This window comes from Danio rerio, chromosome 13, assembly GCF_049306965.1.
Source record: "Danio rerio strain Tuebingen ecotype United States chromosome 13, GRCz12tu, whole genome shotgun sequence".
NCBI lineage: Eukaryota > Metazoa > Chordata > Actinopteri > Cypriniformes > Danionidae > Danio > Danio rerio.
This window is the reverse complement of record NC_133188.1, coordinates 18,341,933-18,365,997: the sequence shown is the minus strand read 5'-3', so window position 1 is coordinate 18,365,997 and position 24,065 is coordinate 18,341,933. Positions and strand designations below refer to the sequence as shown.

The following is a 24,065-nucleotide window of genomic DNA, read 5'->3' as shown; positions in this document are numbered from 1 at the left end:
CGTCCACACTACGCCAGAGTTTTCGAGCGTCGAAAATGGATCGTTTTGGAAACGCTGGAGAGGCCATTTTTATTGTAAAACGCTGCTGCTCTGTCTCAGTGTGGATGGGGGAAAACGGAGAAATCTGAAAATGGAGGCGGGGCTGCCAACATTCGCCTCTCTGATTAGGGCTTTTCCTCAATATTAAGTAGCCCACACCCACAGTTCATTCTTGCATGCTCTTCTTGTAAGTTCTGACTTCGCAAGTTTGATCAAGGCTGCAGTCTCTTCTTCTCAGTTTGATATGAAAAACAGACTACCGAGGACATGGGTAAATCTTCAAAGGGAACAGTGTACTGTATAACTTCATTCACATCACCCTGGCTACGTTGTTTCACTTTCTCAACAATAAAATGAAAACATGATTTAAGGAACTGCCTATTTTCATTTTGATATTAGCAACTTAACAGACAGCAGAAATATTGAGGCGTTGTGCTGCATATATGAGCGTCGTCTTCACTGTGTAGATATTTATAACAAAACGGAGTCTATAACATCACTACCTCCTTTTAATTTCAGTGAAAATATGAAACACACCCTCTCTTTTGCTGAATATCAGTTTTAATAATCAATAATGGCCATTGTAAAAGTATAACATACAATAAGTTTATACATTATTGGAAATAAAGGCAAGCAATCAGTCAATATACAGAATGTAGGCTATGTGGTGATTAACTATTAACTTATCTTTGCGCTTAGCCAAAACACGTTACCTGAGAACAAGTAATAGATTCCAATGACCAAAGTCGGGGAATATGTTGTTAGATAAAGACAACAAGCTGAATAAAATATCACGTTTAATAAATATAGTGAGATTAGATCCAGCGGGAGATGCTTGATGAGCAGTCCGACAAGCAGAGCTCTCATCTGGGTAGATAGGCTGCATCACTTGCCCGAGAGTGTGTGTGTGTGGTCACATGATGTGCGTTTTCAGCGTTTTGGTGTGGACGGAGAGCTGTTCAGAAAGGTGGGTGAAACGCTAGTGTGAACGTGGATCGTTTCCATTCTAAAATGTACTAGTGTAAACGGGGCCTCATTCATACACACATTCACTACGGACAATTTAGCCTACCCAATTCACCTGCACCGCGGGTCTTTGGACTGTGGGGGAAACCGAAGCACCCGGAGGAAACCCACATAAACGCAGGGAGAACATGCAAACTCCACACAGAAACGCCAACTGAGCTGAGGATTGAACCAGCGACCCAGCGGCCTTCTTGCTGTGAGGCAACAGCACTACCTGCTGTGCCACTGCTTTGCCCATAGGTCTTAATGACATTTGATATTGTCCCGGCAAATAGGAATCTGCAAATCTGTTGCTAACTTTACTGAACTTCATATTTCCATTTGTTTCAAGCTACGCATATTTAAAATTACAACTCAACAGAACAAAACAAAACTGAGCACTTGCGATCAATATACTTTATATATAAACTATATACTTTATACATTACCCCCAGCTGTTTTTCAGTCATTTATAACGAGCAAACAAACATACTGACAGTAATAGGTAACTTACTGTATATTGTTATGGGTCAATGATGCTAATATTCAGCACAAATCCATCAGTTTCCCCTTTCTGGCTGTTCTTTCTATGAATGAATGATGTAGAAGCACTGTCCATGCATGTTTCCTTGTCGATTAATAACGCTATATTTCATTGCACAACAATTAATCTTTCATGCTTTTTCATGCTGGTTAAAAATAGAGAAATCACAGTGTAATTTGTTATTATTAGATTATTTTTAAATTTTACCTCTCCTGCTGAGCATGAGCTAAGCTGTTGAATGGTCAGCGTATGAGGCGGCTAGGCTGAGCTAGCTTCAATTTTGATTGAATTATTATTCGGTTGCCTATTATGTGGGGAATATACCCCGGTAATGCATACTGCAGTGCTTTTTTGTCTGGATTTCTCGGATATCTCACCTGTTTGCTAAAAATGACATTATATCCCTGGCAATGTCTGAAACTGGTGCATGCAAAATGTAAAAGCCGTGCCAGGCACGAACGCTTGACAGGTGTAGCAACAGTAACTAAGGAGGGCGGGGCTTAGCGAAGGTTCAATTGAAAAATATATAAACGACACACACCTGTTTCCTTTACAAATATTATTGAGAGTATTCCATATTCGATTCTAAAACATAAAACCACTTAGCTAACACGCATTTTAATCTCGTAAATAAACAATATAAACCGTTAATAGATGTAATTTACAGAAGGCCATTTATGAAGAAATCCTACCTAATAATAATTTTTGTTATTGTTATTTTATTTTATTATTATAAAGTAGGATCTTGTTTCTTTATTTATTTTTTATTGATTGTAAACGTTTACTTTTACAATTTGACATTTTCAAACCAATATATATAATTTTTTTTCACATGCTTTGGAGAAGTAACGTAAATTCTGCTTTTAAATAATAGGTCAACCCATCGTCATGAGCCACAGCTGTGTTCAAAATGGCAAAAATGTTTTCAAAGTGCACTACGATGTGAGCGCAATTGTTAATATGAAGATCACTAAAACTTAACTGTTAAAAAAATACTTGGAAAGCTTATTACACCTAAGAGAGATGACTTTAATGTTTTTTTTTTTAATTATTGCATGTTTAAGGGCTCTATTTTGACGGTCCATGCGCAAAACGGAAAGCGCAGGGCGCTAACGCTTTCAGGGCGTGTCAGAAAATCCATATTTGCTAATTTAAGGACGGGAAAACCTGGTTTGCGCCGTGGTGCATGGTCTAATAGGGTTGAGTTTAATTTCTTAATGAGTTATAGGTGTGTTTTGAGAATAAACCAATCAGAGTCTCATCTCCCAATCCCTTTAAGAGCAAGCTGCATCACGCCATAAGCGCATTTGCTATTTACAGGACGTAAAGTAAGTGTAAGTGAAAAAACTGAGCATTTCACAAGCAAACAGTTAACAGTTTTTTTTTTTTTACAGAAAACAGTTAAACAGAGCATCTACTGCGCAAGAATGAGAGATAATAGATCTACTTTCACTTTCGCTCTTGGATAGGGAAACCTTTACGCACAGACATCAATTAGTCTATAAATAATTAATTTTGTTTGTTAAAATTAAGACTAAAACTACTTCTAAATTCAGTTCTATTTTCCAGCAAACGAATAAATGAACAATAATAACGAAGTGTGTTCAAAAACCTGAGTTATATCCTAATACACATGCTGTGCTCCATATGGTCTAAAACCTGCAGGTGGGCAAATCTAAGCTTGTTTTTAATAAAACAAATATAAATATGGATATAATAAACAATACTGCTAATAATAATAGCATTATACAAAAGCAAATTGTTATGAATGAACTGAAAAAGCCTCCTGAGATGAAGAGGGCAAAAAAGGGTATAGGGAATAGGGCATAACTTGAAATAGAACACAGCCAGGAACCATGCTTCTAACTACAGCAGGTGTAGCTGCAAGTGTACAGGTTTGCGACACAGTTTGCGAATGTTCGTTGGAATGATGGATTTGGGAAACACCAAATCAATGAACTATGTTTGTAACAATGCAATTTGTGACCTTAGTTGGCTAACAGTAGTTTTCGAAAACGCATCCCAGAATGCTGGAATTGCTCCTCTTTATCTTTAAAGAGAAATTATTAAATGTTCTTTTTTTAACCAAAACTTGTGTGCACACTGATAATATAGTGATAATATTGGGAACAGAGCAAGGTTTTATAAGCGTCACCTGTGTGTCACACCCGTTCAAGTCCAATAGAGAAGATCCAGAAGGATAAAATGAAAAGTGTAACAGAGCAAGACAAGTGGTAACCAGGGCTAGAGATGGTGTTTGTGTGTGGGGCATTCACCTTTGATTTTGGTTTATTGTAAAGGCTGATTCAAAACAACTGAAACAACCTTGAAAATATGCCAACTGCCAAGTATTCTAATAACTTTGGCCACTGTATATTTCCACTGTATATGTCCGAGTATCTGTAAATATATGTATTTATTTTATTGTGTTATTTAAAATGAGTATAATTTATTGTATTGAGTTTAATTTAATAAGTCTTACAGAATTATTTTATATTACTTAATTGAAAAAAATATTTAAACAAATATTATAAATACAAAGTATTTTTGGTTTTGTTTTTTTCGGGTAAGTACATCCAGAATTTTAAGTTGTTGTTTTTTTTCAGTCCAGATCTTTCAGCCAAATCTTTTTTAGTTCATATATCACGCTAGTTTTGGAAAAACTAAAAATCCTTTACAAAAGGATTTTGGAGAAAAGCCATATCAGTACATGTCTATATTGTAAACAAACTCACACACGTTAAACAGTATCACATGTGATACTGCAGTACATTTATATATCAGACTGTATTATTCAGGAACAACTAATTCCTATCATATAGAGAATTTGTACATTTCTGAATACAATATGTGAAGGATGAGAGCTGAAACATACCAACACTGCTTAGGGAGCTGCTGCTCTCCGAGTCTGATGGCATTGTGGACAGGACACTGTATGTGGACCCTGCAGATGACAGAAAACACACATTAATTACTCAGCACTGACCATTACAGGCCTTTAATTAAGAAAATGTTCTAAGCTGGCATTAAAGTAGCACTTCAGAAAATAGAGAATAAATCATCTGCAACCTTATGCATTACATCCGAGCATTTATTGATGAAATGATGAGGTTGTTTTAAAAGATCTTTTATTGCTTATTTTACACATTCACAATGTGCTTCTCAACATAGTTTATGCAGAGAGGGTTAACCACACTATTTTGGTAATACTTTACAAAAATGTTATATTATTCATTAATGTTAATGTATTTACTAACAAATTATGAAATATGAATTTATTAGTATTTACTTATATTTGTCTATTTAATGGAAATAAATTTTCTCATTGTTAGTTCGTTAACTCGATTAACTAATTGTCACCTTGGAATTATAAGGTTCTATCTGCGTTCTGAAAGATTTTGAGAAGTTAAGCTTCAAAGTTTTTGCATTCCATAGCAAACAGTATGTTTGTAACGTTTGTTTTTTTAAATAAAAAATCATAAAATTCAAACAACTTCTAAAAAAAACATCCCATAATGTAAAAAAGTTGACATTTAATAAGAATTTGTCGACAAAATTTTTGTCAAAAATGTCAGATAGAACCTTACAATTCTAAGGTGACGTAATGTTAACAAGCATGAGTTTTAATTTTAATAGTGCATTAGTAAATGTTAAACTATGATTAATAAATGCTGTACAAGTATTGTTCATTATTAGGTCATGTTAGTAAATACATTACCTAACATTAACTAATGAAACCTTATTGTAAAGTGTGACCATAATTTTCAATATTCGTTCTTAAGGTGAGCCTCATAAAGCCCAGGAAAAAATGACAAGGTATTAAAAAATTATATTAAATAATTTAGCATATATGTATACAAAAAAATGTATAACAAATATGCTATCATTACAATAATTATAAAGTGTTTTAATACAATTAACCTATTTTTTTTTATAACAACAATAAATGGAACATAAGTCATGTGTAATACTATTTATTTTCTTATCATTAGCAGGAAATTTGTCAAATTTGTTCAACAAAATCTTGAACTTACTACCAACTATATATAATATAATAAAAAAAAAGCAAAATTATCAATTAAAAATCAATAAATTATATAATAATGATGATACATATGTAGTGGTCCCTCGGTATTCAAGGAAGTTACGTTTTAAAAATAACCCGCAATAGGCGAAATCTGTAAAAGTAGTCCGCTTTATTGTTTACAATTATTCTAGATCAGGGATGGGCAAACTTGATCCTCGAGGGCCGGTGTCCCTGCAGAGTTTTGTTCCAACACTAGTCAAACACACCTGAACATGCTAATCAGTGTCTTTAAGATCACAAGAAATCTATAAGCAGGTGTGTTTGATTAGGGTTGGAGCTAAACTGTGCAGGACACCGGCCCTCCAGGACCGAGTTTGCCCACCCCTGTTCTAGATGTTTTAAGGCTGTAACCTCACTACACACTATATAAACTTTTTTTTAGACAGACATTAACATTTTACCACATTTGTCTCTTATTTAAACACTGCCAAAGTGCAAAACGTTGTAGAATAATAAGTCCAGTATTATAAAATGAAACCAAAGACCAAATCCATTTGATCTTCATTTATTTATTTCGTAATGGTGCCCTAAAGCTGCGTAACTTCTCCCCTCTTTTAGCATGTCCAGAGGTTCAACTTTTTTATAAGTGCATTATAGCGAGGGATCACTGTACAATTTTGTATAGTTAATACTATCTTGTTACAACTATTTTTTAATTATTATCGTGTTATATCGAGGGATCCCTGTACTATATTTGTATAGTTAATACTATACATTTGTTACTACTATTTTTTAATTTTGTGTTATAGCGAGGAATCACTGTACTATATTTGTATAGTTAATACTATCATTTTGCTACTACTATTTTTAAATTATTATTGCGTTATAGCGAAGGATCACTGTACTATATTTGTATAGTTAGTACTATCATTTTGTTACTACTATTTCTAAATTATTATCGTGTAATAGCAAAGGATCACTGTACTATATTTGTATAAATAATACTACAATTTTATTATTACTACTTTTATTATTATCCTTGTTCTTATTAATACTAGTAGCAGCATTATTAATTAATAACAGTTAATATGCCTCATTTAACTTTTACTGTTTAAACAATTACGCACCAGTAAATGTTTCTACATTTTCAGAAATCTCTGCAAACACTGAATTTTAAAAAATGATCTTAAAACAGAACATCAGACAAGCTCAAAACACATAAAAACCCACATAACCAAATCAACTATACTGAGTATTCCAAATTGTGTTAGTGTGAAAAACAACTAAGTGCATAATCAAATATGAATAAATATGAACTGGATAATTGAATCCTGGAGATTCTTTGCAGCACTTCCACTGCAGGGCTCGTCCTCATAATGAGCAGAGTGTGTGATGACAAGGACACGCTTCATTATCACTGGCCTGACTACACACACACACTCGTGCACACACATTCAGCCTGGAGAAGATCACAGCCACTCGGATCTTCCTTCACTCTCTTATCACATCATCCGAGACACAAGTCAGCTTCAGAAGAGCAACTTCAGCATAAGACTTCAGTGTCTCTCGTATAGCCTGAAATAACTTCAGGGTAGTGATGATTTGAGAGCAAGCGCTACAGTTTTTTTTTTCTGCTGGGGTGAAAGGCAGAAAGAATAAATAGATATTGCACAATGTCTGAAAGCAGACACAGAGTCCTGCAAGTCCTGTATATAAAGTGGCTTCAGAAATAGAAAGCAAGGCTTTTAATGCACTTTTAGCAGAAGGTACTTTGCAGTGAAAAGATGGGTAGAGGTGCATTGACATGGAGTGATGCATCAATGATTCAATGGTTATAGAGAACAAATTCAGTCAAAACATTTAAAAGCCTCAATAGACTCACAAGTAAGTTGTTTTTCCATTCTTCGCTTAGGGGCAAAAAGAAGTTAGAAATGTTCATTTGAGTGGGTTGATGTTGGGAAACAGAAAGAGAGATTTTTTTACACATTTCTAAACATAATAGTTTTAATAATAGTATTTCAAATTAAAAACTGCTTTTATTGTAGTCGAAATGAAACATTTGAAAATATATATATATTAGGGGTGTAACGATTTATTGTTGTACGATTTATTGCGATGCAAAAATGTCACAATATGCATCGTGGCGTTATGACGATTTGATTACGATTTGACGTCCGTTTTCTCTTATTAGTTGAGCTGTTTGCACGTGAGCTACGTTCCACCTGCTGTCGCACGTGAGTTCAGATTGCAGCAGCAGTAATGTAAGCAGACCAAGATGAGTGGAGCTGAAATAGAGGATGGCCCATCCTCTCAAAATCAGACGTCTGGCAACATTTCGGTTGTACAGTCATTGCTTTAGACTCGTCCGCTTTTTGACACGCATACTGGGTCAAACATCCTAAGTTATAAAGTCTTCACAGTGATTTACATACTTTGCACAGCGACATGGATACCTTCTAATGCTGTTAAAAGAGTCACATACTGTATTTATAAGGTACAATTCACCCTAAAATATCATTCTGTCTTCATATAATGATGTATTGGCGGCCGCAAAATCACACATGACGTGAGCTGACCGTGAGCTGTTACTACAGAGGGCGGACTGATAGACGCGCGTATGGCAAGCCGTTTTAGCATTTAAACGTTTGTTCTGACTATCCATAAATATATTTAGAGATATCTCTAATTATATTTTGACTAGTCATAATTATAATTCGACTAGTCAGAATGACAATTAGAGATATCTGCAATTACAATTGTACTAGTACGAAATCAGATTGGAGATATCTGCAAATATATTATGACTAGTCATATTCCTCCATTGACTTCCATTGAAAAATATTTGCAGAAATCTCTAAATGAGTTTTGACTAGTCACAATTGTAATTAGAAAATATCTCTAAATGAATTTAATTAAATATGAATTAAATATATTTATGGATAGTCAGAACAAAGGTTTAAATGCTAAAACGGCTTGCCATACGCGTACGTCTGCTTTAGTAAACAGAACCTGCAGGTTGTGACTAATAAAGTAGTAAACAACATTCAGTTTGTGGAACAGAGTGATCTTTCAGGAGCCGCGTGGGAAATATGAACAGCACTTAGCAGTGGAAATCAAACCGAAAACTTACACATTATTTAAACAATTATATCGCATTTTAGAGTTATGATTACGACGAGCATTAACCCTTTTGAGTACAGAGGTACACAAAAATGCACGTCAACATGATACACTTGATAGCGCCGACATCAGCGACGCCGAAGAAATAGTAAACCTGCCTAAACTGCTGAAAAGAGCCACGACTGTCCTGTGTAATAAAAAGACGGCCACCCTGTCACTCATCATGCCCAACATGAAGACAGCCATCCATAAAAACCTTCCAGACAGATACACATCAGTTTAGGATTATCTTATAGAACTGCTGATTACCTGGAAATGTGGATTGCACACACAAAAAACGCAAGTGACCAAGCAAAGCCTTAAGCTCTTACTGTTAAATTCAATTGAATAGAAAGCTTATTTTTTTGCACCTTTACTTAAATTGTTCCTTAATTTTGTCTCTGTCATTTTAATAATATTTTTTAAGAAGTTTTTAAATTGTTTTATTTTCCAGAGACAGGCCTGTTTAATTTATTTTCTTAAAGAAGGTTCAGTTTAACAAGTTGAAACAAAAGAAATGCATAAAAAATTGTTTACTTGGTAATATTTGCATTTCAGTTTAATTTTCAATTTTTATTCCAAATATCGTGATACATATCGAATCGTGAACATTATATTGTGATACACATCGTATCGTGAGCTGAGTGTATCGTTACACCCCTAATATATATATATATATATATATATATATATATATATATATATATATATATATATATATATATATATATATATATATATATATATATAATCAGATATAGTGTGAAAATGTCCTTGCTCTGTTAAACATCATTTGGGAAATATTTAAAAAAAAAATATATATATATATATATATATTCAAAGGGGGGCTACTAACTATGACTTCAACTGTATATACAGTACTGCCTAAATCTTCACAAGAAAAACATGGAACCCTACCTCCCACCCCACCCATAGAAAATTAATCAAAATGTCTGTGAAAGGTTCATAAAAAATAAAAGTCATATTAAGCATGAATAACATTTAGGCCCAATCCCAATTCTACCCCTTAGCCCTTCCCCGTACCCCTCTTTCTCGTGTTCAAGTGAAGGAGTAGAGGTGTCCCAATTCTCTTCAATTGAACCAGACAAGACCATACAAAGTTGACACAAGGTGATAACACTTTTGTTTTTGTAACTGCTAGTTTGGTGGGTTGGTGTGTCCTGAGCTGTATACCTGCCTTCCCAGCATGTGGCATTATGCTATTAGCTAGACCAGGCACAAAAGTAAACCTTTTTAGCATTTTTCTAGGGCAGTGTTTTTCAACCCTGTTCCGAAGGCACACGAACAGTACACATTTTAAAACTCTTCCTATTCAAACGCACCTAAATCAAATCATCAGAACATTAGAATTGACTCAAAAGCCTGAAACGAATGGTTCAGATAAGGGAGACATACAAAATATGTACAGTTGGTGTGCCTCAAGGAATAGGGTTTGGAAAAACTGCTCTAGGGAAAGGTTTTATTGCAAGAAATATTATAGTAATAATTTTACTTGTCTCTTAGAAATGAACATTTGACAGTAGCTTGAGTTGACATTAGGATGAGCAAATTGGATCCGAATGTGCATTTGTTTACATAAAATTATGAGACCACACCATCTGTAAAAATTGTGACAGCCTCATTATATTCAGTTGTGCTACTTTTTACTATGATGTTGTATAAGTGCCATGTGCTCTTTGCAGTGTGCAATTCAAACGAATAGAAGCGTTTCATTACACATTCGGCGAGTTTGGCGATGCATCACAAACAGAACAGAAATCATCGCACAACTATTCCACAAATATTTAGCAAGCTTAGTCGCACTGGCAGGAACAAAAAGGTCATGAAATGTGACTATTTACTTACACTCTAGAGCCTGACTACAAGTCGTTTTGGATAAAATAGTTATTAAATGAATAAATGTAATTATAAATTATATGAAAATAACAACAGTAAATAAATATTAATAATGATAGTTCACACTGGACAAATTTTAAAACAATAGAGGTGACTCTTCCGTGTCCTTGTGGATTAAGTAGGTCAGAGATGGCATGCTTTGCCCTGGGCATCCTTTGTGTTTGTTTGTTACTTGCTCCAACAGTTGTTTGAGGCAAGCAGACGATCAAACCCCCAACAACCCCCTAGCAAGCATCACAAATACAGCATGACATGCATGCGCTGCTATGACAAATTCAGCTGAATTTTAAATCCTGCTGTATGGCAAAAAAGACAATCCACGGGCAGAAAGAACGTGCTCTGAGTGTCTTCCTGAAAAATGAAGCAACGCTGCAGACAAAAGCTGAAGGCTGAAGCTTAATAATGGATGAACTCGAAAGTATTCACCCAAAAAACACTTCATCCTTTAGCTTTGACAGCGTAGCACAATCTGGGGTTCTTGAGTCACAGGATCTTATTGCACCATGATGATAATCTATTCAAACATTGTCAAATAGGCTACGTTCATGCAGAAGCAAAATACAGTTGCCTGCTTTAGAGGCCCAAATAAGATTGTTCACACATATAGTTCCAGGGTTACAGCAGTATTCTAGGTCTGTGCAATTAATCGAAAATCCGGTTTCGATTTCGATCTTGGCTTCTAACGATTATGAATAATCATTAATCGAAATACACGATTATTCCATCATATACCACCCCCTTTCCAGTTGTACACATTTGTTGCTCTGCAAAGCTCAGTTTAAAAGTGCGATAGAGCACATGCGTGTTAGTGTGTGTGTGTGCCATGATTAGCCTCAGATAGGCTCGAAGACGAGCAGAGCACACACATTTAATGCCATCTTAATGTGAGCGCTTTAATGCTCAAATATATGCACATTTGTGTAATAAACAAACAAGTTGAGAATCAAAAGACATGTGAAAGATACACCATATCAGAGCTGCACTTTTCTTAAAGTGACATTGCGCATATCCCTGTGCCGCCTGTTTTTATTATTAATCAAACAACAAAAGGAGAAAATCCCTCACTGCTCTCGACTAAAAGACTTTTGCATTTTGCAGCATGCCCTTCCGAGTGCTGCAAGCAGAATACAAGTTTACAGTCATACAGTGTTTGTTGCACTTGGAGTAAGAAACAATAAGGTAAAACAGGTCAGAGTCACAGACATTGTTGACAAGAAACGACACTAGATCCGACACAAAACAGCAACGTGCACTGCAAACTGCCCAGACGACTCGTCATCAAAAGCAGGCAACACCACACACCTGTTTCATCATTTAAAACAATGCCACCCTTATAAAGATGCAACAAAATTACAAACCCAAACGTGTTGGTAAAACAGCGCAACTTCCCAGCAGTCTCATGTCATCATTTTCGAAAGCCGTGCTTTACGAAAAAAAAAAACCCAAAAAGACAGAAGATATGACAGACAACACAATCTCAAACACATCTCAATGAACACTTGATGCTTGCAGTAAACTACAGGCTGCATTAAGGGTATTTGTTACGACATTAATAGTATCTTTTTGTTGTCAGGCTTATGTTTCCTTTTTAATATTATGATATTTTCTCTGAAATCTGTAATACCATTATTGTACCTCAAAGACGTCAATGCACCATGAAGCACCGAGATATTGAATTGAACCGAATCAAAGGCAAGATAATCATAACCGAACCGTGAGACTAGTGTAAGTTCATACCTCTAGTGATTACCTTTGTTAAATAAACATTGTACAGAAACAAATTTTTATAAATAATTTACTACGCTGCATAAACTAGGGCCTATGTGGTTTGTGCCATTCGTGATCGCGGGCCAGCAGAAGCGTGTCAAATGAGCCTGATAAATGGTTCTGTTTACCCATATTTCAGCACTCTAAATCAAAGCGACTTTGGCTGTGCTGCTGTTTCTGCTACCATTTGATTAAATCTTGAGTCGCCCCAGTGCAAGCTCCAAGACAGAGAGCAATGTGATGTGCCCCAGGAGAAGAGAAGACACATCACATCACAGCTTTTGTTCACTCACTTTCACATGAGGCCGAATGGCAAAGCTGTGCACTAGGGGCAAAGTGCAGAGGAAACAGCCAATCAGGGTTCAGCATCAATTGCAGAAATGATTCTGTCATCAGCTTTTAATAAACATGCTAATTGTAGTCATTTACAATTAAGAGTAGATGGGTGTTTTGATAAATATCACAATTCTTTACAGTTATAAAGTGAAATAAAAACAGGCTTGTTGAATGTATCAAACGTCAAATAAACAATAACAAAACGATCAACATTGTTTCGCTGCTCAATGAGTGGGAGAGACATAGCTTTTTACAGTTAGCAGTGACATAGGGCATCTTGAGTTGAGTGTCAGTGAAAGACTGTCCAAACAAACTCCTAAGCAGACAAATTTTCAAAGTTGTGGGCTTTTAAATTAGTTGGAGTATTTTCATTTACTCGCACACAAATCTCACCTCCCTCACCATAGTATACTTATCTTGAGCCTCATCTCTCACCAAACTATGCAATTTGTGCATCTTTCCTTCCTTGCCATTTTATGCTACTCATGCACACGATAACTTACTTTGCTACTCATGTGTGTCTTCCTTCCTACACCATACTATGGCACTCGTCTTGCTTTCCTTGCCATACTATGCCAGTCTTACTAGACTCACCTTCCTTGCCATACTATGCCACTCTCAGCTCATTCGCCATACTGTTACTCACGCATTTCACCTCCCTCACCATACTATGCCACTCATGCACATCTCTGCTCCCTCGCCCTAATATGCCAGGCAAGAACGTGTCTCTCCTCCCTCTTCATACTATGCCACTCACATCTCTCCTCCCTTGGTATACAATACCACTTAAACATGCCTCACTTCTCTTGCCATACTTTGAGTGTCTATCTTCCCCCTCACCATCCTATTCTTCTCCCTCACTATGCTATGCTCAGAAGAGTCTCTTCTCTTTCACCAGGCCACACACACATCTCCTTAACCTGACACCATGCTAGGCCATGCACGCACACCTCTTCTACCTCACACCGTGCTGCACCATTCACGCGCACCTCCTCTACCTCACACTGTGCTGCAGCATACACGTGAGCCTCTCCCTACCTCGCACCGTGCTGCGCCACACACGCACGCCTCCCCTACCTCGCAATATGCCGCGCCACACACGCTTGCATGTCTCCTCTCTCGCACTGTGCCATGCCACGCACCTCCCCTACCTCACATAGCGCTATGCCACGCAGGTGCATCTCCCCTAACTCACACCACGCTATGCCACACGCGAGCCTCTCCTACCTCACACCGGCACTGTCGCGAGCCTCTCCTGCCTCACACCGTGCTATGCAACGCACGAGCCTCTCCTGCCTCACACCGGCGCTGTCGCAAGCCTCTCCTGCCTCACATCGTGCTGCGCCGCGCGCGAGCCTCTCCTGCCTCACACCGTGCTGCGCCTCGCGCGAGCCTCTCCTGCCTCACACCGTGCTGCGCCTCGCGCGAGCCTCTCCTGCCTCACACCGTGCTGCGCCTCGCGCGAGCCTCTCCTGCCTCACACCGTGCTGCGCCTCGCGCGAGCCTCTCCTGCCTCACACCGTGCTGCGCCTCGCGCGAGCCTCTCCTGCCTCACACCGTGCTGCGCCTCGCGCGAGCCTCTCCTGCCTCACACCGTGCTGCGCCTCGCGCGAGCCTCTCCTGCCTCACACCGTGCTGCGCCTCGCGCGAGCCTCTCCTGCCTCACACCGTGCTGCGCCTCGCGCGAGCCTCTCCTGCCTCACACCGTGCTGCGCCTCGCGCGAGCCTCTCCTGCCTCACACCGTGCTGCGCCTTGCGCGAGCCTCTCCTGCCTCACACCGTGCTGCGCCTCGCGCGAGCCTCTCCTGCCTCACACCGTGCTGCGCCTCGCGCGAGCCTCTCCTGCCTCACACCGTGCTGCGCCGCGCGCGAGCCTCTCCTGCCTCACACCGTGCTGCGCCGCGCGCGAGCCTCTCCTGCCTCACACCGTGCTACGCCGCGCGCGAGCCTCTCCTGCCTCACACCGTGCTACGCCGCGCGCGAGCCTATCCTGCCTCAAACCGTGCTACGCCGCGCTCGAGCCTCTCCTGCCTCACACCGTGCTACGCCGCGCACGAGCCTCTCCTGCTTCACACCGTGCTACACCGCGCGCGAGCCTCTCCTGCTTCACACCATGCTATACCGCATACAGCTCTCCTACCTCACAACGGGCTATGCCGTGCGCGAACCTCTCCTACCTCACACCATGCCATGCTATTCCACGCAGACGAGCCTCTCCTACCTCACATCCTGTTATGCCTCACACGTGAGCCTCTCCTACCTCACATCCTGTTATGCCTCACACGTGAGCCTCTCCTGCCTCACACCGTGCTACGCCGCGCGCGAGCCTATCCTGCCTCAAACCGTGCTACGCCGCGCTCGAGCCTCTCCTGCCTCACACCGTGCTACGCCGCGCACGAGCCTCTCCTGCTTCACACCGTGCTACACCGCGCGCGAGCCTCTCCTGCTTCACACCATGCTATACCGCATACAGCTCTCCTACCTCACAACGGGCTATGCCGTGCGCGAACCTCTCCTACCTCACACCATGCCATGCTATTCCACGCAGACGAGCCTCTCCTACCTCACATCCTGTTATGCCTCACACGTGAGCCTCTCCTACCTCACATCCTGTTATGCCTCACACGTGAGCCTCTCCTACCTCACATCCTGTTATGCCTCACACGTGAGCCTCTCCTACCTCACACCGTGCTATGCCGCGCACGAACCTTTCCTACCTCAGACCGCGCGAACCTTTCCTACCTCAGACCGCGCGAACCTTTCCTACCTCAGACCGCGCGAACCTTTCCTACCTCAGACCGCGCAAGCCTCTCCTACAGCAAACCGCGCGCGAGCCTCTCCTACAGCAAACCGCGCGCGAGCCTCTCCTACAGCAAACCGCGCGCGAGCCTCTCCTACAGCTATGCCACACTGTGTTATGCCACACGCGCTAGCCTTTCCTGCCTCACACAAGCCTCTTCTACCACAAACAATGCTATGCCGCACACGAGCCTCTCCTACCTCACACCGTGCTAGGCCACGCACGCTCCTCCTCCTACCTCACACCGTGCTATGCTGCACGCACACACCTCCCACTACCTCACACCGTGCTATGCCGCGAGCCTCTCCTACAGCACACCGCGCGCGCGGGCCTCTCCTACAGCACACCGCGCGCGCGGGCCTCTCCTACAGCACACCGCGCGCGCGGGCCTCTCCTACAGCACACCGCGCGCGCGGGCCTCTCCTACAGCACACCGCGCGCGCGGGCCTCTCCTACAGCACACCGCGCGCGCGGGCCTCTCCTACAGCACACCGCGCGCGCGGGCCTCTCCTACAGCACACCGCCCGCGCGGGCCTCTCCTACAGCACACCGCCCGCGCGGGCCTCTCCTACAGCACACCGCCCGCGCGGGCCTCTCCTACAGCACACCGCCCGCGCGGGCCTCTCCTACAGCACACCGCCCGCGCGAGCCTCTCCTACAGCACACCGCCCGCGCGAGCCTCTCCTACAGCACACCACGCGCGCGAACCTCTCCTACAGCACACCGCGCGGGCAAGCCTCTCTTACAGCACACCGCGAGCGTGCGCGAATATTTTTTAAGGAGGCTTATAATACAGACCTTATTTTTATTTAAATTACAAACTGTGTGTATTCACGAATTAAACAATAAGAAATAGCACTTATAAGAATAATTATTTTTATATTTTGTAGGAAACACTGTGAAACATTTAAGAAACCTTATTTTAAACGAAGGGGAGGGCAAAATAAATTGACTTCAACTGTAGGCCTATCTGTTAAAGTTTACAGGTGCAACTATGTGCCCTTGATGTACTTGAATGTTAGAAATGTGTTATCCTACACCAGTTCAAAATTACTTGTCAAACAAATGAACAAGGAAGATTATTTTGAGTTTAAGTTATTTAATTATCTTGTTTATGAAAACTGTTTTTTCAAGTGATGCATGAAAAAAAATTACCTCGAATTTTATTTTTTTTTTTAAGTATTTTGTGATATATGTTAAAATGTGCTCTAAAAAGTATGTGGCCCTTGCCCACCCCCACAGGTTAATAATAAGCTAATGTAATTTCATAATGCAAATCTTAAATTCATGCTAACCAACAAATAATCAAAGGAAATGTATTAATGTTAAACATATATTAATGTGTAATGTGTAATACATGTATTAATGTCATTCATATAAAATATGAATTGATGTTTACTTTAAACTTAAATTATATTGTTCAATTTAAAAAAATTTTTTTTAAAGATTGTCAAGTAAAAGATTTTTCTAGAGTCGTCCACCATAATTTAGTTTTATCGCTTTAAAAGTATCAATTTAGCACCTGTATCGAAAAAAAAAAAAAAAACAATACCCAACCTTACCTGACACTGTGCTATGCCATGCACATCTCTCCTCACTCGACATTCTATGCCACTCTCACGCACATCTCTATACTACATCACCTTTGCCAACTATTCTTCTCGCATGACTTTCACCATAGTATGCTACTCACACACATCTCGTCTCGCACACCATATAATGATACTCATGTTCATCGCCTCCCACACCACAGAATGCGAATTTTACACATACACCTAGACTCCGACAAAAAAATAATAATAATTTCAACATGGAAAAAGAACTGTTATTTTGTGTAGCAACATCAAGTCACTTGTGTTGGTTCAAATGCAGATTTAACCAGTAAATAAAAGTCCTTATGAGTTTTATTGTTCAACTGAAGAGATAAAAATAGATTAAATATATTCTTATGTTAAAAAAATAGATAGCAATAAACAAAATTTAACAAAACTAGTAAATTTGTTGTCTTTTTTTTTTTTAAGTTCTTCAGAATCATGGGAAATTGTTATCTTATTTTTAAAGCTCTATCATAGCAGTGTTTATAGTCAGTCTGTTAATAAGGTGCAGAGAAGAAAAAGACTAAAGAAGCAGACAAAAGCTTTTGACTCTGATGTATCAGGTGATGTCAACAACATACAGGAACAATTCCACTTCTGAGAAATCAGACGAGAACCCAACACTTATTCAATTCATTACAATACAGACTGAACAACCCCAGGAACACATAAACCACATTATAAAGCAGAAAAATGTGAAACAGAAAAATCTAATTTTACCACTACAAGAGCTGTATCTGATACTACTTGGCATTTGGAGGGGGCTTTTTATCCAAAGCACACCCACCCACAGCAGGAAAAGAGCCCCTTGAGTAAAGCGCTCGTCTCAATGGCAGTACAGTGATAGAGCAAGATTGCGATCTCAGAAACTCTAGTTCTCAGTCATGCCTACTAGATGCAGCAGCCTTGGAGTAATGGTTGGGAATCCGTGCTGCCAACACCACCAGAGGCCCTGCATGTCAGCACTTCACATGCCACTCCAACCGCAGGCAAGGTTTGTGTGTAGCGGGAAAATTCTGCTTCTCTCTCTGCAAATCTTACAGAGATTTGTCATTTGATGGCAAAGCAAACCACAGAGGTTTTATTAGGTGCTAAATGTTACACTATTCTCCAAACGCAGAAAAACCAGGAAAAAATATAAAATTACCATTTTTTATATTCCAAAACCACTAGTTATGGAATACAGCACACTTATGGTGACTTATGCTCACCATTTTATTTCATCAAAACTAAAGAGGGACTGTAATATATTAAAATATTATAACCATTTTAAGGAAAAATGCTTTTGACTTTAATTCATTTTAAAATGTACACTCATGATGCAAATCTTAATTTTTAGAAGCCGTTAATGCAATCATCAGTGTCATTCAGTCAAATCAACCAAATATGACAAAAAAAAACTTCCAAGCTACATTTTTCTGTACATATTTCAGCTGAGGAATGACAAAAAACGTGAAAAATCATCTATCTCTATCATTTATAGAGAGTAGTCAAACGTTTGTTCATTTTAAATAATCACCGACCATTTATTCAGGTAAATATACAGGAACAGCAGCAGAAACAACATACATCCCTGTCTTGATTTCCCTCCAACTCCACTGGGGGATCATAAGGCATTCCCAAGCAAGGCAAGAACCATAAGTCACTTTGGGCAAAACAGTTCTAAGAACACTTAGATAAGGTTCCAGTTGTGTTTCCATGTGAGTCTGGTAAAGTGCAGCATGTTTGCAGGCCCAATATACCTCCCCAGTTAGGGGTCCAGGAGGCATCAAAAAACAAATGCTCTGGCAACACTGTAGTGTATAGTGATGGAGCAGAGACTCTATTCCGACAAAGTTCCTCAGACCTCTCACACTCATCTCTAAGTATGTGATCTGTTACCCTGAGAAGAAAGCTCATTTCAGCAGCTTGTATCCAAGATCATGATCCAAAGCTCAGGAACATAGGTGAGAGCAAAAATGTACACTCACATGATTCATCATTTTATAGAGTTGGGTCAAAATTACAATGTTCAAATTAAATTTGGAGACAAATTAAAGGTTACAAAAAAAAAGACAAAAAGTCAAATTTTTCTATTTTTTATTAAGAGTGATTGGAGGGGCTATAAGTAAAACAAAACGTGCCTGCTTGTGTGCCAAAAAATTATTTTTTACAAATCGTACATGTCTTTTGCCACTCTTTCACTATTGTGACAACTTGTTGCAAAAAAGGTCAGGTACAGTTCCAGTTGTGTATCCATGTGAGCCTGAAACAGCAAAGCACGATTACAAACTGTTCTCGGCCCGGAATTCTAGGCATGGTTTGACAACTGTGCAGGACTGGTAGGCCACTAGTACGTATGAAGTCGCCAACTTGTTGCCTGGCTGGACGTTTCTTCATAGCACTGTGTTTATTAATTATTTAAATTTTTTGTTATTCAACAGTCAAAAAAGAAATAAATAAATTAATTAATTAAAAAATAGCTGATCTTCATACACATCACTGTTTGCATAGACTTGCATTACCAAGGCAACAATGAATGCATTTGTACTACAGTGGTCCCTTGCTGTAACGCAATTCACCTTGCGCAGTCTCGCATAGTGTTCTGCATCCTGATTGGCTGTAGACCATTGTCAATCAATCTTCACCGTGCCGTGTCTCCAGCACAGTACAGTACAGTACAGTACAGAATGCATTCAGCTTGCCGAATTGACAATTCTTTGATTGATAACGGTTTGACTCTAAAGTGCTGTACTGTATGCTTGCAAGTTTTCTCCCCAACAAACCCCATAATATCGATGTGGCACCTGCAGTAGCAGCCAAAAGGCAGAGGATGATGCTAACCATCACACAAAAAGATGGACTTCTGGAGATGCTAAAAGAAGTTAGAAGTTGCACAAGTGTTAAAACAAGAGATAAGAGTGAAAATGTTAATGCCTCTCTAAAAAAAATAGTGCAGTGAGAGGTTTTACAGCCTTAAAACATCTAGAATAACTGTAAAAAATAAAGTGGACTACGCGGATTACACCATTTGCGCAACTCATGTGATTAACGAGGGACCACTGTACATTCCAGAGAGCTTGATTTTATCAGCACCACATTGCAAAATAAAATCGCATCCGTATCAGGATTGACAAGGAATGAAATGGTTAAGCAAACAGAACCATTCGAAACGACAGTGGAAAATCTGCTTTTAACTCAAGAAGTGTTTATCACAAAAAAAAATTTACATTCTGCTTCCTGGCAAACTTTTTTTTTGGGGATCTTTATTTTCAATGTCCTGTATGTTTCAATCACACAAATCTGGGAATCAAAATGTGGTTCCCATCTCCAAACTGTTGAATTTGACTAATTTCCAAATGTGGTTTCATTGCAAAAAGCAGGTTCTGTATTTTAATGAATTTCTGAAGAAAAAATGATGTTGAAACAAGATAAATAAATATTTTAATTTAAGGGCACACTCACATTAGGTACACTTTCAGAAATAAAAGTATGCGAGCTATCACTGGGGTGGTACCTTTCCCGAAGGTACACATTTGTACCTAAAAGGTCTATATTAATACCTCAAGGGTACATATAAGGACCTTAAAAGTACCAAAGTGTTCCTCTTAAAATTTTTAGGTACTAATATGTACTTTTGAGGTAACAATATGGACCCATTAAGTACAAACATGTACCTTCTGAAAAGGTACCACCCCAGTGACAGTTCACGTACCTTTATTTCGCAGAGTGTACAGTTGCCTTGAACCGTGCCAAAGCACAATTGTCCCCCATGGCCTCTTCCCCTCAGCCTGCGCTCACATTGCATTTTTTAACTACTGGACCTGAATACGCTTACATCATCAATAATGCGACTGTTCAGTTTAACGGGAACTGAAGCTCTCTCGCTCAGCACAGTGGAGATTGCTTTAGTTGTATCATTTTGTATTATTTTTAGTCATTTGGGATCCAGTGACACGCAGTCAAACACTTTGCCGAACAGATCCACCACTTTTGACGCTCATAAATTATCAGAAAAGTCATAAAAGTGCAGCGAGAGGTCTGTCTTTAATAAACTATGACAGTTTGCGTTTATTGAAAATTAAGAATGATAAATAAATCCATATGAAACAGTCCCCTAAAATCTTCAGTTTCGGCTCAGACACTTTGCATTCACACTACAAGTGTACCGCGCCAAAGCCCAAGTGAACCGCGCTCTGGCACGCCAGGGCCTATTTCGGAGCACTCACACTTCTCAAACGAATCAGGAAACATGCATGGGCAAGGTTTTTATAGCTCTAACATTTAATGTATAAACATGCATCCAAGGTCATATAGGTATATATATATATATATATATAAATAAAAATGCTATATATACATATATATAAATAAAAATGCTATATATACACAGTTGCTATATAAAATGCTATATGTATGTATATATGTATATATATTTATGCAAAATATTGCCATATACTTTTTATTTTACAAACCATTAGTCTACCAAAAAAACACAGGAAGGCAAATTATGCATAAAAGCAAAAAAATTCCCCACAGCAGGTGATCTGAAGTTTGAAAGTTACTTTGAAATTCACTGTTGAAGATAGTGACTTGGTTACAAATGCATTGCACTGATGACTGTCAAGCTGGTGCATTATAGAGGATGAATTTAGAAACGCACCTTGAGCGTGAGAGCGAAGATTAGTGTGCTGACAGACTAACAGCATGCTCAAAATCCTCCCAGGCAGTCATCAGAGACAAGCCACAAAAAAATCTAAATAAATCTTATACTGAAACAGAAAAAAAAAAAAACTGGAAAATGTGCATGCTGCACCTTTTACTATAAGGATCATAGAGCTTCTAAATGCAGCTGTGCAGATATTCAGATGTGCTGCGTGGCACAATTCATAACAATATCAGTTTGCATTTCACACGTCAGCGTAAATGAACAGGGTCACTTCAACTCTGATCATGCAGCAGAAAACTTTTGAGGGTGACTCTTACAGCATTTTGATGGCATGAATTTGCATTCCGTTTCAAAACTAGATTAACTTTCCTCAAAATACTGAACACTCATCCGACTGGGTTGCAGTGACGGGTACATAATGCAGGCTTACTCTAATATAGCATCTCTCTACGGGACGCATGGCCCGTTTTCCGATACCCCACTGTAGTGCTTCCTAGAAAAAGCTCCATGTGCCATTCTGATCACTCCCGCTCAGATTAACAGGCATCAAGACTCATGCCGTCTCAAGTCCTCCTGGGAAGATTACATGTACAAGCCTGGAAGTGGTAATTAAGATGTGATGTGCAGTCAAGTGATTCTAGCTAGAACAATATTTCATTAGTTTTACACTGACTCTAACATAGAAAACCTTTTTAGTGCTTACGCAACTAAATGACTAACAAAAAATATGCATTAAAAGATGCTAACTGTGCTTTACGCTTTTCTATTTAGCATTTAGTAACAACTTGCTAGGACAAAAAAGGGGGAAGGCTTTAAGGCAAAAAAACAACAACCAATAAATAGCTTATCAATACCGAAAGATCACTTACTTATCAGTTATGATCCTTAAAATAGTTTTACTTGGATATACTGTGGTTGACTAAAGTGATCATTGATTCCTGTTCTCCAAGGCGCCACACTGACATGAGTGTTTGAGTCTATCAGCTATACAAGAGCTAAGCAATTATATATAGTTTCAGCATTGATATAGCAATGTGTGTATTCGCAATAGTCACATCAGAGGTTATGCAATGCTGAGCTGAGATTATAGTTGACCATGAACCACAATTTAAAATGTGATGTGTGGAGCCACTACAGAGTTTAACCATAACAGAGTGAAAGTTTATCATCTGCATGTGTTTTTAAAAGAGCCCATTATGGATTTCTGAAAATTACCTTCCATGCATTGTGGACCACAGCTCTAATAGAATAAAACCATCCATCTAAAGTGCACATTAATAAAATAATATTTTTATTATATTTGTATTATTATATTAAGTCGACTCAGTCATTTAAATTATTAGTTATTCATCTGGATCTCTTGCCTGTTTGTATCGATGTCGACACGAAACAATACCAAATATAAAGTGCCGGATCTTGTAAAACATAAAAGCAGCTTTCCTTTCAAACACTAGCAGTGTGCGGGTGTGTATGGGATTGATCATGACTGAAGATGAGTGAACATCCTGATAATTAATGCAATATCCTATCCTACAACGGAGCATTCTTCGGCCATTTTTAAAGGGAGGATCAGCAAAGACTATTTGATGTAAATATGTATGGGACTTTTGTCAGTACAGTTCATATGAACCAGTTTATTCGTCCTCCAGATCTCAAGCTGTAAGTGCGATTAACATGGTTGCCTTGTTTTCTGCAGCTTGCAAAATATGCATCTAATTGTGTTTTGTTACTTGTATTTGCTCCGCACAGCTTGTACTGTATATGGTTGACTCTTTATATTCACATATTGTGTCTAAAACAATGTTGAAAATGCAACGCATGCTGCTTTTTTTTTTTTACTAATTTAAATGGGGTGGTGAGCTCTGGATTCCCTGCCATTTGCCACCACCGACTGTTTCTCCAAATGTGCTCTGTTCAAGTTTTAAAATAGGTAACTTTTGCCACTGTGTTGGTTATTACTAAATGCGTGTCATTGTTATTACTTGGTTAAAAATAGAGCAATGTGCCGGTATTTACTGCATTGCTTTAATGTAGTAATACATACACTCTGAAACTCTGTGAAAGCAGTCGAGCAATCACAACAGACTGGGTCATCAGACCAATCACCGCAGATTAGCATCATGCAAGGGAGGGGTTTGAGAACAAACCAATAACTGAACAAATCATATGGGGGTCATTGTGATAATTAATATTCATTCATTAATCTGGGGTCGCCACAGCGGAGTGAA

At 39.2% G+C, this 24,065-nt stretch overlaps 1 protein-coding gene across 9 annotated transcripts in view; it reads right to left on the bottom strand.

Annotated features, from left to right (window-relative positions):
* The window catches only part of dlg5a (discs, large homolog 5a (Drosophila)), a 155,221-nt gene that overhangs the window by 113,292 nt on the left and 17,864 nt on the right, over nucleotides 1-24,065 (bottom strand). For 8 of the 9 annotated variants that reach the window (XM_068212910.2, XM_005156681.6, XM_068212912.2 and 5 more), the window contains exon 2: nucleotides 4,464-4,532. The exons of the other annotated variant lie outside the window; for it this stretch is intronic. In XM_068212910.2, coding sequence (XP_068069011.1) covers nucleotides 4,464-4,532 — 69 coding nt within the window. The remainder of the gene's footprint in view (nucleotides 1-4,463; nucleotides 4,533-24,065) is intronic. 9 annotated transcript variants of the gene reach the window in all.